This window comes from Schistocerca cancellata, chromosome 8 (assembly GCF_023864275.1).
Source record: "Schistocerca cancellata isolate TAMUIC-IGC-003103 chromosome 8, iqSchCanc2.1, whole genome shotgun sequence".
In the NCBI taxonomy this organism is placed as follows: domain Eukaryota; kingdom Metazoa; phylum Arthropoda; class Insecta; order Orthoptera; family Acrididae; genus Schistocerca; species Schistocerca cancellata.
The window spans coordinates 200,688,775-200,703,637 of NC_064633.1; the positions used below are offsets into that span (position 1 = coordinate 200,688,775).

The window sequence follows — 14,863 nt, forward strand, 5'->3', positions numbered from 1 at the left end:
TCCATCATGGTTTCCAACCTGTATTATGAATATCTGAAAAAAGTGGGTTTTCATTTATAATGTCCATAGACTGCAGCACTCTCATATTAAAATGTTCGTAGTAATGCCCTATTTTGTAAACGCTCTTTTCATTTTGCATACCAAACAAAACAGGACCAGAGTAGCATTATGACAGAATAAAATTCTGTGTTCATTTAAACCATAGAGCCACTGAAACTTATGAAAAGCTGCAGCAAGCATACAGTGAAGATGCATTACCTCGTGCAACAGTGTTATGTTGTTCAAGGATTTCAAAAGTGGTCAACTTATCTATGTTAAGCAAGGTGGGCCTGATGTTTCAGATTCTGCTGTGATTGAAGTCAACACCAACACCAAAACCAAAACACTAACACAGTGGCTTTACATTTATGCACGATCATCTCCATATGACATGTTTGTGTACATTGTGTGCCTAACCTATTGAGATGTGGCACCTGAATAAAAGGCTGCACAAATTGAGACAAGTCATGAGTTACTGCATCTCTTGGCCTATCCTAATCGAGGGGATATGTTTCTGGAATCAATTATCACCAGTGACGAGTCATGGCTGCATCATTATGATCCTGAAGGAAAATGAGCCAGTACAGGATGGAAATCACATGGTTCTCCAACATCAAAATGGCAAAAGTTGTTTCATCTGGAGCAAAAGTGATGGTGATCACATTTTTTGTCTGCAAGGAATGATTTATCAGCATGATGATGATGGTTGGTTTGTGGGACGCTCAACAGCGTGGTTATCAGCGCCCGTACAATTACCCAATCTTTGCTCAGTCCAATTGCGCCACTTTCCTGGATGATGATGAAAGGATGAGGACAACACAAACACCCAGTCATCTCGAGGCAGGTGAAAATCCCTGACCCCGCCGGGAATCGAACCCGGGACCCCGTGCTCGGGAAGCGAGAACGCTACCGCGAGACCACGAGCGGCGGACGATTTATCAGCATGTAGTTCCCCCTGAAACTACTGTTACAGTAGTATACCACACATTAATGTTGGCTGAACTGTGACAACACATTGCAGGAAATGACCAGAACTTTCTCGGACTGGGTGGAGACTTCATCATCACAAAGTATTTGGTGTCAAACTGCAAATCAAGTAACAGTTTCTGGCTCAATTCATCATTACCTGTGTACTGTTGCCATCTAACTGCCCTGATCTTACATCCTGTGATTTGTTTTATTCCCATCACTAAACGCAAAGCTATGAAGCAATCAATTTGAGAATTCTGAAGCAGTGCTCAAGAAAAGTGAGGCGATTCTCAAGGGCCTGACAGAGAATGGCCTGGATCACACTTTTTTTTTTTTTTTTTTAGGGCGCAAAACTTCTATGGTCATTAGCGCCCAGCCCGTGACTTAAGACAGTAAAAAACCGAAATTGAAAACCAGCAGCAATGGAAACAAACTCATAAAATTGGAGAAACTAAAAGTAGAAAGAATGCTTAAAAATCCAGTACAGACAGGGGGTGGTTGTCCCCAAAAAAAAAAAACTTCAAATGACTGACGTCATTTCACTGTCACTAATAAACCGGAGAACGCGGTCGGCTGAGCGCGTGTCATCTGCTAAAATCGACGATAGATCAGGCGATAGCTGTAGACGGGAGCGTAACGGATTAAAATAGGGGCATTCAATTAAAAGGTGTCTGACCGTCCACGGCTGAGAGCAGTGGGGACAGAGTGGAGGAGGATCACCGCTTAAAAGATGTCTATGGCTAAAAAGACAGTGCCCTATCCGGAGTCGAGCTAAAATTACCTCCTCCTGACGACGCGTTCGGGAGGAAGAAGTCCAAGCGCAAGGAAGGGCTTTCACTTCCTGCAATTTATTACGGGGAAATGTTGACCAATGCGCATGCCATAAATGAGCAACTTGGCGACATAAACCGCTCCGTAGATCGGTGAAGGGAAGCGACTGAATAGCTGGCCGAGGAAGAGAGACTGCAGCCTTGGCCGCCATATCGGCCGCCTCATTCCCACAGATACCAGCGTGTCCCGGGAGCCAGAGGAACGCCACCGAGACGCCCCCCAGGTGGAGCAAGCGCAGACAGTCCTGAATCCGGTGGACCAGAGGGTGCACAGGGTAAAGAGCTTGGAGACTGAGGAGAGAGCTGAGAGAATCTGAGCAGATAACGTACTGTATCCGCTGATGGCGGCGGATGTAGTGGACAGCCTGGAGAACAGCGTAAAGCTCCGCAGTATAAACCGAACACTGGTCGGGAAGTCGAAAGCGATTTGGGGTGTCGCCAACAATATAGGCACTCCCTACACCTAATGATGTTTTCGAGCCGTTGGTGTAAATAAACGTGGCGTCCGTCATTTGTGCACATAGAGCAGCAAATGCCCGACGATAAACAAGTGTAGGGGTACCATCCTTGGGAAATTGACAAAGGTCACGGAGCAGGCAGATCCGGGGACGGAGCCAAGGCGGTGCTGTACCCCAAGTTGTCAAAAAGGTTTTCGGAAAGCGGCAGGAAAGAGAATCGAGCAATTGACGGAAGCGGACTCCCGGGGGTAGTAGGGAGGAGAAGTGGCCTGCATACCCTACATCAAAGGAGGCGTCGAAAAAAAGGTCATGGGCTGGATTAGCAGGCATGGAAGACAGATGGCTAGCATAACGACTCAGGAGGACTGCTCGCCGATTGGACAGCGGAGGTTCAGCAGTCTCAGCATAAAGGCTTTCCACAGGGCTAGTGTAAAAAGCTCCAGACACTAAACGTAATCCACGGTGGTGGATAGAGTCGAGACGCCGAAGAATAGACGGCCGAGCAGAGGAGTAGACTATGCTTCCGTAATCCAATTTTGAGCGCACTAAGGCGCGACAGAGGCGGAGAAGGACCACTCGGTCCGCTCCCCAGGAGGTACCATTCAGGACACGGAGGGTGTTAAGCGAACGCAGACAGCGAGCCGAAAGATAGGAGACGTGGGAGGACCAGCACAGTTTTCTGTCAAACATAAGACCCAAGAATTTAGCGACGTCTGAAAACGGAAGGTTGACAGGACCTAGATGTAAGGAGGGCGGAAGAAACTCCTTACGTCGCCAAAAATTGACACAAACGGTCTTACTGGGTGAGAAACGGAAGCCGGTTTCGATGCTCCACGAGTGGAGGCGATCGAGACATCCTTGAAGACGTCGTTCAAGAAGGCTGGTCCGTTGAGAGCTGTAGTAGATCGCAAAATCGTCCACAAAGAGGGAGCCCGAGACATCAGGAAGGAGACAATCCATAATTGAATTTATGGCGATGGCAAACAGTACAACACTCAGCACGGACCCCTGGGGTACCCCGTTTTCTTGGGAGAAAGTACGGGAGAGAGTAGTGTTCACCCGCACCCTAAAAGTGCGCTCTGCCATAAATTCGCGAAGAAAAAGGGGCAGCCGGCCTCGAAAGCCCCAAGAGAACAGTGTGCGGAGGATGCCTGTCCTCCAACAGGTATCGTATGCTCTCTCCAGATCGAAAAATATTGCTACCGTTTGGCGTTTCCGGAGAAAATTGTTCATGATGTAAGTGGAGAGAGCAACAAGATGGTCAACTGCAGAACGATGCTTCCGGAATCCGCATTGGGCTGGTGTTAAAAGACTGCGGGATTCCAGCCACCAAGCTAAACGGTAATTCACCATACGCTCCAAAACCTTACAGACACTACTCGTGAGAGAAATGGGGCGATAGCTAGAGGGGAGATGTTTGTCCTTTCCAGGTTTCGGAACAGGAACGACAATAGCTTCCCGCCACCGTTTGGGAAAGGTACTGTCGGTCCAAATGCGATTATAAAGGCGAAGGAGGCAACGCAGACTAGGGGTTGATAAATGCAGCAACATTTGGACATGGATACCATCCGGTCCCGGGGCGGAGGAGCGAGAAGATGAGAGGGCATGTTGGAGTTCCCGCATGGAGAAAACAGTGTTGTAGCTTTCGTGATTTTGAGAGGAGAAAGCAAGAGGTCGCACTTCCGCTGCACGTTTCTTCGGGAGAAACGCTGGCGGGTAATTTGAAGAGCTCGAAATCTCAGCAAAGTGCTGACCCAACGAGTTAGAAATTGCGACGGGGTCCATTAAGGTATCATGCGCGACAGTGAGCCCAGAGACCGGGGAGAAACTAGGCGCGCCTGAGAACCGTCGAAGCCGACTCCAAACTTCCGAGGAGGGAGTGAAGGTGTTAAATGAGCTAATAAAGAATTTCCAGCTTGCCTTCTTGCTATCGCGGATGACGCGACGGCATCGCGCACGGAGCTGCTTATAGCGGATACAGTTGGCCAAAGTAGGATGGTGACGGAAAATGCGAAGAGCACGTCGCCGCTCACGGATTGCATCACGGCATGCCTCGTTCCACCAAGGAACTGGGGGGCGCCGGGGCAATTCGGAGGTGCGTGGTATTGAACGTTCCGCAGCTGTAAGGACAACGTCGGTAATATGTGTGACCTCATCGTCGACGCTGGGAAAGCGACGGTCATCGAATGTCGCGAGAGACGAAAAAAGTGTCCAATCGGCTTGGGCAAACTTCCAGCATCGCGGGCGCATATATGGTAGTTGAGGCTGCAGTCTGAGGACACATGGAAAGTGGTCACTCGAGTGTGTATCATCAAGGGCGAACCATTCGAAGCGCCGAGCTAGCGGAACAGTACCGACCGCAAGGTCCAAATGAGATAAGGTTGTCGTGGAGGCAGACAAAAATGTGGGGACCCCAGTGTTGAGGCAAACTAGATCCGCTTGGTGGAAGACGTCTAGCAATATGGAGCCACGTGGACAAGGATGTGGAGATCCCCAAAGCGGGTGGTGGGCATTGAAGTCCCCAACCAGCAAATAGGGGGGTGGAAGCTGACCAAGAAGATGAAGGAGATCAGCTCGTGCCATTGGTGTGGACGATGGAATGTATACAGTACAAAGAGAGAACGTGTATCCAGAAAGGGAAAGACGGACGGCGACAGCTTGGAAGGAACTGTTTAAGGGGATTGGGTGATAATGGAGAGTATCATGGAGAAGAATCATGAGTCCTCCATGGGCTGGAGTGCCTTCAACAGAGGGGAGGTCATATCGGACGGACTGAAAGTGAGGGAGAACAAAGCGGTCATGGGGACGCAGCTTTGTTTCCTGAAGACAGAAGATGACCGGCGAGTAGGAGCGTAAGAGGACCGACAATTCATCCCGATTGGCTCGAATGCCGCGGATATTCCAGTGGATAATGGACATGGGGTGAAAGGAAAATGGAGGAATGTGACCAAAGTTGCTGTCAACTCAAAGACTGCTCGGAGCTAGCAACCGACAGCATGGAATTGCATTCAGCCGAAGGCAGAAGATCCTGATCCATAGGTTGGTCAGGAGCAGTCCCTGCCACCAGCGATCGACCGGTTGACCGGCCACCAGCAGTGCGCCTCGGCGACACAGAAGATGGCCGAGGGCGATTTCCGCCAGGTGGTGCTGTAGAGGGGGCACGCCTTGGCGGAGAAGGAGAGGAACTGGGTTTCTTTGTAGCCTTCTTGGAAGAATGTGGTTTAGATGAAGAAGGAACCGATGGTTGTGAAGTTGCGGTACGTAAAAACTCTTCACGAGTATGCTCTTTTTTCGAAGACTTTGCGTCCGACTTTTGGGCTCGAGATGTAGCAGAACCCGACGAAGGGTGAGCCATAGAGTGGGCAGGCGAAAGTGGTGAGGTTGAACGAGCGATCTTTGCGCTGGCCGATCTGACGACCGTGGCACTAAAGGTGAGGTCGCAAGTCTGCGTGGCCGCCTCCTTTGTTGGCCGAGGAGAAGCAAGGACAGTGCTGTATTTTCCTGTCTGAGGCACGGTGGGCTTGCGACTGGCGAATAATTTTCGAGCAGCAAAGGTCGACACCTTTTCCTTCACCCTTATTTCCTGGATGAGCTTCTCGTCCTTAAAAACGGGGCAATCTCGAGAGGAAGCAGCGTGGTCACCCATACAGTTGATGCAGCGAGGGGATGGAGGTGGACAAGCACCCTCATGGGCATCCTTGCCACACGTAACACATTTGGCTGGATTGGAACAGGACTGGCTGGTGTGATTGAACCGCTGACATCGATAGCAACGCGTAGGGTTTGGGACGTAAGGGCGAACGGAAATTATCTCATAGCCTGCTTTGATTTTCGATGGGAGCTGAACTGTGTCAAATGTCAAGAAGACAGTGCGGGTTGGAATGATGTTCGTGTCAACCCGTTTCATTACTCTATGAACTGCCGTTACGCCCTGGTCAGACAGATAGTGCTGAATTTCTTCGTCAGACAATCCATCGAGGGAGCGTGTATAAACGACTCCACGCGAGGAATTTAAGGTACGGTGCGGTTCCACCCGGACAGGGAAGGTGTGGAGCAGAGAAGTACGCAGCAATTTTTGTGCCTGGAGGGCACTGTGTGTTTCTAACAACAGGGTGCCATTCCGTAATCTGGAACAAGACTTTACAGGACCTGCTATTGCGTCGACACCTTTCTGAATAATGAAAGGGTTGACCGTGGAGAAGTCGTGACCTTCATCAGACCGAGAAACAACAAGGAACTGTGGCAACGATGGAAGAATCGTCTGTGGCCGAGACTCAGTATACTTACGTTTGTGAGCAGACTTAGTGGAAGGTGAGGAAACCATTGCGGAAGAATCCCCCATGATTACCGGCGTCTCCGATGGCGCGCTCCTCCCTTGTGGGGGCCCTCTCTGAGGGCACTCCCGCCTTAGGTGATTGTTCACACCTCACGTCACACCTCCCGACAAACGGACGGAGGGACCAATCGGCATTTTCGGAAGGTATCAGCTCGGGTAATCACCCCTCCCTGGGCCTGGCCGTTACCAGGGGGTACGTACGTGTCCTACCTGTCTACCGGGGACGGGGAATTACGCGTTACTGGATCACACGTTAAAGAGTACTGGCAGAGACGTTATAAAATTGCATTTAAGTATGACAGTAGTACTTTGAAAATAGGAGAGAAGTACTTTGAAGAAGGTCGTGTTAAGATTGAACTGGAGTAATAAACATCTGTGAAAAACAATCAGTCTTTGTTGGTCATCCCTTGTAAAACAAGCAAAATTCACCATGCACAGATATGCTATTGGTAGTTCCTGCGCATGCAACAACTGAAACATCTTTTTGTACATTACATGCTTTGTTTTATTCAATTGAATTATCTGTTTCGTTTCTTGTTCATAATGTGTATGTGATGTTTGCATACATATTTCACTAGAGTTTGCTTCTTTTTTTACTGGTGCTTTATATAATACATGAATAACAGTGGCAGACCATCAGAGGCCAACAATGAAACGCACGGCTGACAATGTCTACCAGTAAAGCAATATTTTTAAGACATCCAGTCACACAGACCATAAGCAGCCGCATGACCAAAGGGAGCAAGGGGCAGGACTGATTCCCCATTTACTAAGTTCCCTGCAGCAGGCATTCTTCTCAGGTGCCTATTATAACAAGAATGTGCAGACCTTCTGATTCCCCAAATACTCTTACAAAATATGATGCTTTGTCCTCTTGATATTACTCTTATACATCAATTTTGCACATCTGTCAATTGCAAGACTTTCAACCACTCACTTTATTTCACTGCAGCTCTTTTTCAGTTTTGCTGTCAGTGGAGCTTCTTAATGACTTTAGGCTACAAGGCACATTCAAGTTATAGCACCTCAGAATTTTTCCTCACAAGCTCATCACACAAAAACTGTGAAACTTGTGTGATTTCTTGGGGTACTCTTCCTGCAGCCATACACATTTTACTCAAAATTGACGCTATGATTCCACGAGCACTGCAAATGTTTCTTTAGGTGTCTGGTTTGATCCCTGGAGAAAAGACAAAAATCGCTAGTACAATTCCAGCACAGTTAGTAAATGTGTGACCACTGAGAGTATCTTTCATAACTGGAAACAGTTAAAGTTGCTAGGAGTCAGGTCTGGTGATTAGAGCGCATGAGAAATCACTTTAAAGTTGTTGTCATACAGAAACGGTAGTGTGTCATTCCCCCAATGCGCTGGCGCATTTTCTTGGCGAAAGAGCACACATGCGATCTTTTCCGTCTGCTTTTCATGCAATACTGGAAGGAGCTTCTTCAAAATGTATTGATAGGATGCATTTGTCACCATAGTGCCCTTCAGAACACAGTAAGTAAGGATTACACCATCACTTTCTGAGAACAAGCCATCATTTTTTCAGCACTGGCACTTACTCAAAATATTGTGGTAGCTGTGTATGCTTCCACCAAATTGGCTGGTATTCCATTGAAGTATTTGGAAAAAGCATCCAGGTCTCATCCCATTGTCACATTCGATGAAAGAAGTCCCACTCACGCCATTGTCACTTGACAACATTGCCTGCCAATAAGCCACAGCCTTATTTTCTTCAGTCAGCAATTCTGACAACCACCTGGAGTGTACTTTTCACATTTTCATATCTTTGTGCACGACTGCATGCACAGATCTCACAAAAATAACAGCTTTGGATGTTGTGTGTTCCACACTCAATCATCGAACCTCCAAAACAACTTTTCCACTTGCCCAATCATGTTATCAGACCGGCTGGTGCGAGGGTGGTTTGACTTCGTTTGTTGTTCTTCCTTCTTTGAACTGTCACACCCACGAACAAACAGGAGACACATCCATGACTATCACCGCACGCCTCATTCAGGCGGTGATTGAGAATATGAATGATTACGAGCTGTTCTCATAATGAGAATGTTGTTCTTTTAAGTAAAAAAAAGAGTCATCACTTTTACCGTTGCCACCTGAGTTTGTGTACCAGAATGTGCGGCCAATTCTGTCACACATACACACTGAATGAGTGTATAATTTAAAACAAACCACATGTCTCTGTTTCCAACCCTGAGGAAAGAAAGCAAAGGTGTTTTAATTTGGATGCACCTCTTATCAAAAAGTAGAGCATAAGATCAAAAACGTTCTACAAACTTAAAAACTGTTGAATTTTTATTGTTTTGTATATTTGTCTCGCAAAGAAAATTTGTTTTTGATTACTCTCCAAATTTCACCTTCCTATGAGCATTAGGAAGTCACAATTACAGTCTAGGACTGAAGATATGATGCTACGATGCTTGTGTTTCCCAATTTCAAGATGTCAAATTCTGAAATATGCAGAATATTTACATAATTCACTGTTAAATGGAATCCAAGAGGGGAAAAAACCTTCGACTCTCGAGTATACCGAATGGCTATAAGGATCAGATATTCCCACCTTACATCAATGATCAATGCAGTGCAGAACAGCTTACCTCATTAGTCATAACATCCCAGATTCCATCGCAAGCAATTACAATGAATTCCCATTCGGTTGTTATGTCACGTATCTCCACATCAGGATAAGCTGTAAATATATGAAGTAATTAATAGTGTGTTTCCTGGTGTTCTGATGAGCAATTGCATAAAAAATGTCAATATGCTATAACTATCATATAATTCATCTAATTACAACAAGAAAACCGGAATATACTAGCTCCAACAGCATTTGGTGAATACGTATAAGTAAATACTTATGCAATATCTATAGCCTTTTTGAATACCCTATTCCTTACATAACAAGCATTGTATCTTTAGCAAAACATTAACTTATCCCCCTCCTCCTCCTCCTCCTCCTTCTTCTTCTTCATGATCAGGCCCAGTGGACCACACGCTTCTACAAGTTTCCCCCGCCACTGTATTCTGTCCAATGCTGCTATCAGCCATCCGTTGATGCCATCTATTGATGCTTGGTTTAAATCTTCATGGAGGCCATTCCTCCAACACTTCTTGGGTCTCCCTGGGGGTCTCTTTCCTGTAGGTGTGAAATTCAGGAGCTTCCGAGGCCATCTTTGATCTTCCATTCGGGCCACATGGCCGACCCACTGCATTCGTTTGGCTTTGACAGTTCCTGCTGTTGGGCTGCTGGTATAGTTCCTCAAGCTCTTGGTTGTATCTGATCCTCCATTCCCATGTTTGCATCCAGAACTGGACCACAGATCTTCTGAAGCACTTTTCTCTCAAAAACGAGGAGCTTATGGAAGTCCTGTTTCCGGATACTCCATGTCTCACAGCCATATAGAACAACAGGCTGGATCAGGGTTTTGTACAGTCGAATCTTTAACTGTCTGGAGAGATATCTGGACCAAAGCAGTTGTGCTGCGATAAGATCGGTTTCCTGCTTATATTATGGCATTGATCTCTGCTTCAGATGACGAGTTCTCAGTGAAAAGTGCCCCTAGGTATTTGAATTCGTGCACTCTTGTAGGACTAGTCTCCCACCTGCAGTGATTGTAGATGACCAGCGGTCTGTCTGACCATGCGTTATAACGAGGTACTCTGTCTTGGCTTTGTTTATGTTTAGCCCAAAATTGCTGACAGCCTTTAGTGTTTTGGTCATTTGCTCCAATTCCTCTTCAGACCTCGAGAGTAAACAGATCTCGTCTGCATAGGCTAAGTACGCCAGTCTCTTTCCTTTGATTTCAATCCCTTTGTTCTCTTGAAAGGTCTCGTGTACGATCTTCTCTAGGACAGAGTTGAACAGGTTAAGGGACAATCCATATCCTTGCCTGAGTCCTGTCATAATTTCAATAACTTATCCTTCATCTACACAAATTATTTCTAATTCTGAGAAAAATGGTAGTGCTGATAGTTTCCGCATTCTATCAGTAAAATTCTATAAATAAAAACTTTATACTTCTTATTTGCTCAACACATGCATGTGAAAAAAATGAGAAGAAAATGTAATGTCACAGAAACATTATGGTCTGGCAAACACATATAATAATATAAAAAAATAAGATCAATAATTCAGATTTTAAAAATGCATCTATTTATGCAGATATCAGTATCAGACTGCTCACTATGTTTCATAAGAATAAGTACATCTGCTTTTTTCCGTATTCCATTATGTTAATTCTCATAAAGTCATTTATTCAGCTCATCTCTAAGTGATGAGACGTAACATCATATTAAAGGAATATTGGAAAAGCACTCACCAGTTACCATTTGTTCCTCTGCTGATTTTTTGTCGTTCTTTTTAAAGTTAAAGTCTCCCAGAGCACGTGATAATGCAAGATTGCCATTGACACGGTTGAACTCTACATATCCCCCTGCTGCCAAAATTCGCTGACATTCATCCTCATTGTTAGGCTTGTGATCTTGTGAAAGTGGTTCTACATGTCCAGCTATACAAGCCACAGCTCGAGAATCACCAACATTTGCCTGGAAGTTCCAAGAGAAAAACCATTAAATTATTACAAACGTGCCCGCATCTCGTGGTCGTGCGGTAGCGTTCTCACTTCCCACGCCCGGGTTCCCGGCGGGGTCAGGGATTTTCTCTGCCTCGTGATGGCTGGGTGTTGTGTGCTGTCCTTAGGTTAGTTAGGTTTAAGTAGTTCTAAGTACTAGGGGACTTATGACCACAGCAGTTGAGTCCCATAGTGCTCAGAGCCATTTGAACCATTTATTACAAACGTGGCACTGTTAAAGAAAAAGAGAAAAATGGAAAGGGTGTATGTTCAGGAACGATGTAGCAGCACATTATAGTTGATTTTATCTGACTTCAAAATTAAGGTACAACATGAAGTCACGTAGGAGGCATGTGACCATCATGTAAACTTGATTCTTCATCCACTGCTGAATAGGTCACTAAATAATTATCCACTTTGCTATTAAGAAATGATTTATTGATGTGTTTGGGGCTCTGATCATCATTAGAAATATCAAAAATAAGAATAAAGTCTTCCTACATTTTATGGAGTCATGTGCATCACCTATGTCCTGATACTGATGTACGTGATTCCATACACTGTATTATTGACGTTACTGATGACGGGCAGAGCCTGAAACGTGTCAATAAATCATTTCTGACTAGCAAAGTGAATAATTATTTAGTGGCCTATTCAGCAATGGATAAAGATTCCAATATCAAAGTAGTCCCATACACACAGAATGAGCCTACGGTAGCAGATGCAGGAATCTTACACTATCATCCTAGGCAGGGTTCCAGTGGAGGTGGACTGCTGTTGCCTTACTCTGACCTGTTATGAAGTGTCAAGTTTGTACACGTGTCATGTGGATAACTGAATAGTGCTTGGACAGTCCAGTGTTGGGTCTGTGCTGTTATGGACGAAAGGAAGGGTGAGGGTGAAATCTGGCATCTAAAGAGCCTGCTCATCTCTAATAGCATCAAGGAGGTTGTCGAGCTTAACATGCCCATCTGATGGGTGGATCATTATCAAAAGTGCTACACGCCATCACTTCATGCAACACTGTGGAGAGTGTTTGGAATTTAATCCAGAAGGAAGGAAGGGAGGGAGGAAGGAAGGAAGGGAGGAAGGAAGGAAAGAAGATGTACAGCTTAACATCCCCTCGACAGGAGGCGATACAAGAAGGACAAGAAGCTCAGATTATGAAAAGAAGTTGGCCATGCCCTTTTGAAAGGAACCATCCTGGCATTTGCCTGAAGCGAATTAGGGGAAACACGGAAAACCTAAATCTGGATTGTCAGACAGGGATTTCAACTGTTGCCCTCGTGAGAGAGTCCAGTCTGTTAACCACTGCACCTCCTCACTCTCTAATTTAATAATTAGCACAAAGACTCATGATCAGAAATTTGCACCACCACTTCTACCCTCACATACAAAACACAGCGAGTGAAAAATTTCCACCAGCAGATTTCAACCTACAATATTTCCGAGTCATCCACATCCACAGCTGAGCAGTCAGCGGAAATGACTGCCATGGGGAGAACCTACATTCAATTCCTGATACTGCCTAGGATTCTTCCTTGGTGGAGGCCTGGCAAGGGGCGCACTCGGGCTCGTGATGCCAAATGAGGAGCTACTTGACCAAGTAGTAGTCACTTCACAGTCTGGAAAACGGCTGGGAGCGGGGAGATTTGCTGACCATATTATTATATCAACAAAGGTGATGCAACATGTGAGATTGTTTACATTTACCAAATTTTCAATGAAGTTGCTAATGACACCAGGGAAAAAAAGAGGAAGAAAGGAAGGTTATGGTTTTATGTCCCATCAACAATAAGGTCGTAGGTCGTTAGAGATGGCAGACAAAAACCAACCAGAAAGCCGTACTAGTTCCCTTTATTCTCAACAACACTGTGTTTCTGATATAATTTTTTTATGGCTAAATCATGGCATACTTTATTTGTGATAATATACAACCCAATCACCAGTCAAGGTCACCTGTTCACAGAAAGATTACCTAACTGGTTATTGTATTATATACTACCACAAAGTATGCCATGATTTAGCCACAAAAAGAATTATGATCTCAGAAACACACTGCTATGCTTGATCTGTGAGGTGCAGCTTTGTATCTCAGTGAGGTACAGCTAAGCAGTCGAGAGGAGTTCACGGACTTACACCACACACAGACACATTCATCACCAACAACATTACGACAACTAAGAGTAAATACAGTAATTGGCCAATTACAATAAAAAAATTACAAAAGTCTCTGCTACCTCTCCAATATGAAAGGTATGATAGATTATATCATGATCACTAAAACTCTCAAGGCCACTAACAGATGCAACTCCTACATAATCATATATATTATCACAAATAAAATACGCTACGATAGAAAAAAAATATTATATCAAGAACACGCTGCTATGCTCACTCTGTGAGGTACAGCTTTGCATTTTAGTAAGGTACAGCTAGGCATCTCTGGGCCACAGCTCAAATGAGCATGCGCAACACTGGGCTGTATATTGCAACTGGGTGTGGTTCCGCAGGATGAGTTTGAGAGAAATGTGGGTTTGTATAGATAAGAACACAAGCTTGAAACTGAATTAAAGTGTTTAATTTCTTGTTTAAGTCCTAACTTACTGTCCAACACCATCCATGTTCATGTTCAATGAGTGGTTGTCTTTACTCATTCCGATGTCTGTAACTACCAAAATTCTTAAAATCTTGGCAGAGATTTCTAAGAAACATGCATTTCTTGTTGAACAGTGAACTGTGACAACTATGCGATAATTTTTAAAGCAGCTACATAACATATTTTACGAACAAATATGAACATATTCAGCATAAAATACAGAAGTGTGTGATATAATTTAAAAATAACAAAACTTATCTTTCAATAATTACTTTATTTAACTTACATATTTTTAGCCATTGTCTCCTTCAAAGTACTACCCTCATCTATTCACAAACTTCTCCCAGTAATGATTTAAACAAGAAAAGCTGTATGGAGAGAGATCTACAAACTTGGGCAGCCGGGAAAGGACGATCATTCATTTTTGGCACAACACTGACAAAGCCTGAAGAGCAGGCATGTCATCATGGTCAAGAAACCACAAGTTTTCTTACCACAACTACTGTCTCTTTTTGCAATTTTTTACCCAACTTTTTCAAAATACTTGCATATTAATGGCAGTTGACTGACTGATCCTGACAACACATTCTGAAATGCGTAATTTTTTAACAGCTCTTAATCACCATGCCACATTTGGTTTGAACATATAGCAGATCACATAACATATCAAGCACATGATGTAAAATTGTGTTGCCAATACTGACTATAATTAACTGAAGAACTCAGTATTCAACTTTAACACAATATATATCAAATTAATGCTGATGTGCACCAAGAATAATTAATTCTCCCTTCATTTTTGTTTACAATAAACAACATCTAAAAAGAAATGTTCACACCTGCATTATACTCACACAGTACAGCTTCGAACCCTTGATAAGAACTGCTATTGCTGTGCTGCCAGCGAGTTCATCACGCAGTCCTTCATCTGAAAGCATCTTGTTGTCCAAATCTAGAAAACCCTGCATGAAGCGAAAAGTAAATACAAATAGAAACACAATCAAAATTACATAGTTGCACATACACAAAACACACATAT

The 14,863-nt window shown here is 44.5% G+C and overlaps 1 protein-coding gene across 3 annotated transcripts in view; it reads right to left on the minus strand.

Moving 5' to 3' along the window:
- LOC126094615 (probable protein phosphatase 2C T23F11.1) overlaps nt 1-14,863 on the minus strand; it is a 61,067-nt gene that overhangs the window by 11,316 nt on the left and 34,888 nt on the right. Inside the window, exons 5-7 of one of the 3 annotated variants that reach the window (XM_049909095.1) lie at nt 14,679-14,786; nt 10,974-11,199; nt 9,252-9,343 (exon numbers count right to left, since the gene is read on the minus strand). In XM_049909095.1, coding sequence (XP_049765052.1) covers nt 9,252-9,343; nt 10,974-11,199; nt 14,679-14,786 — 426 coding nt within the window. Of the gene's footprint in view, nt 1-9,251; nt 9,344-10,973; nt 11,200-14,663; nt 14,787-14,863 lie in introns of all 3 variants that reach the window. The other 2 variants (XM_049909094.1, XM_049909096.1) reach the window with 2 other exon arrangements.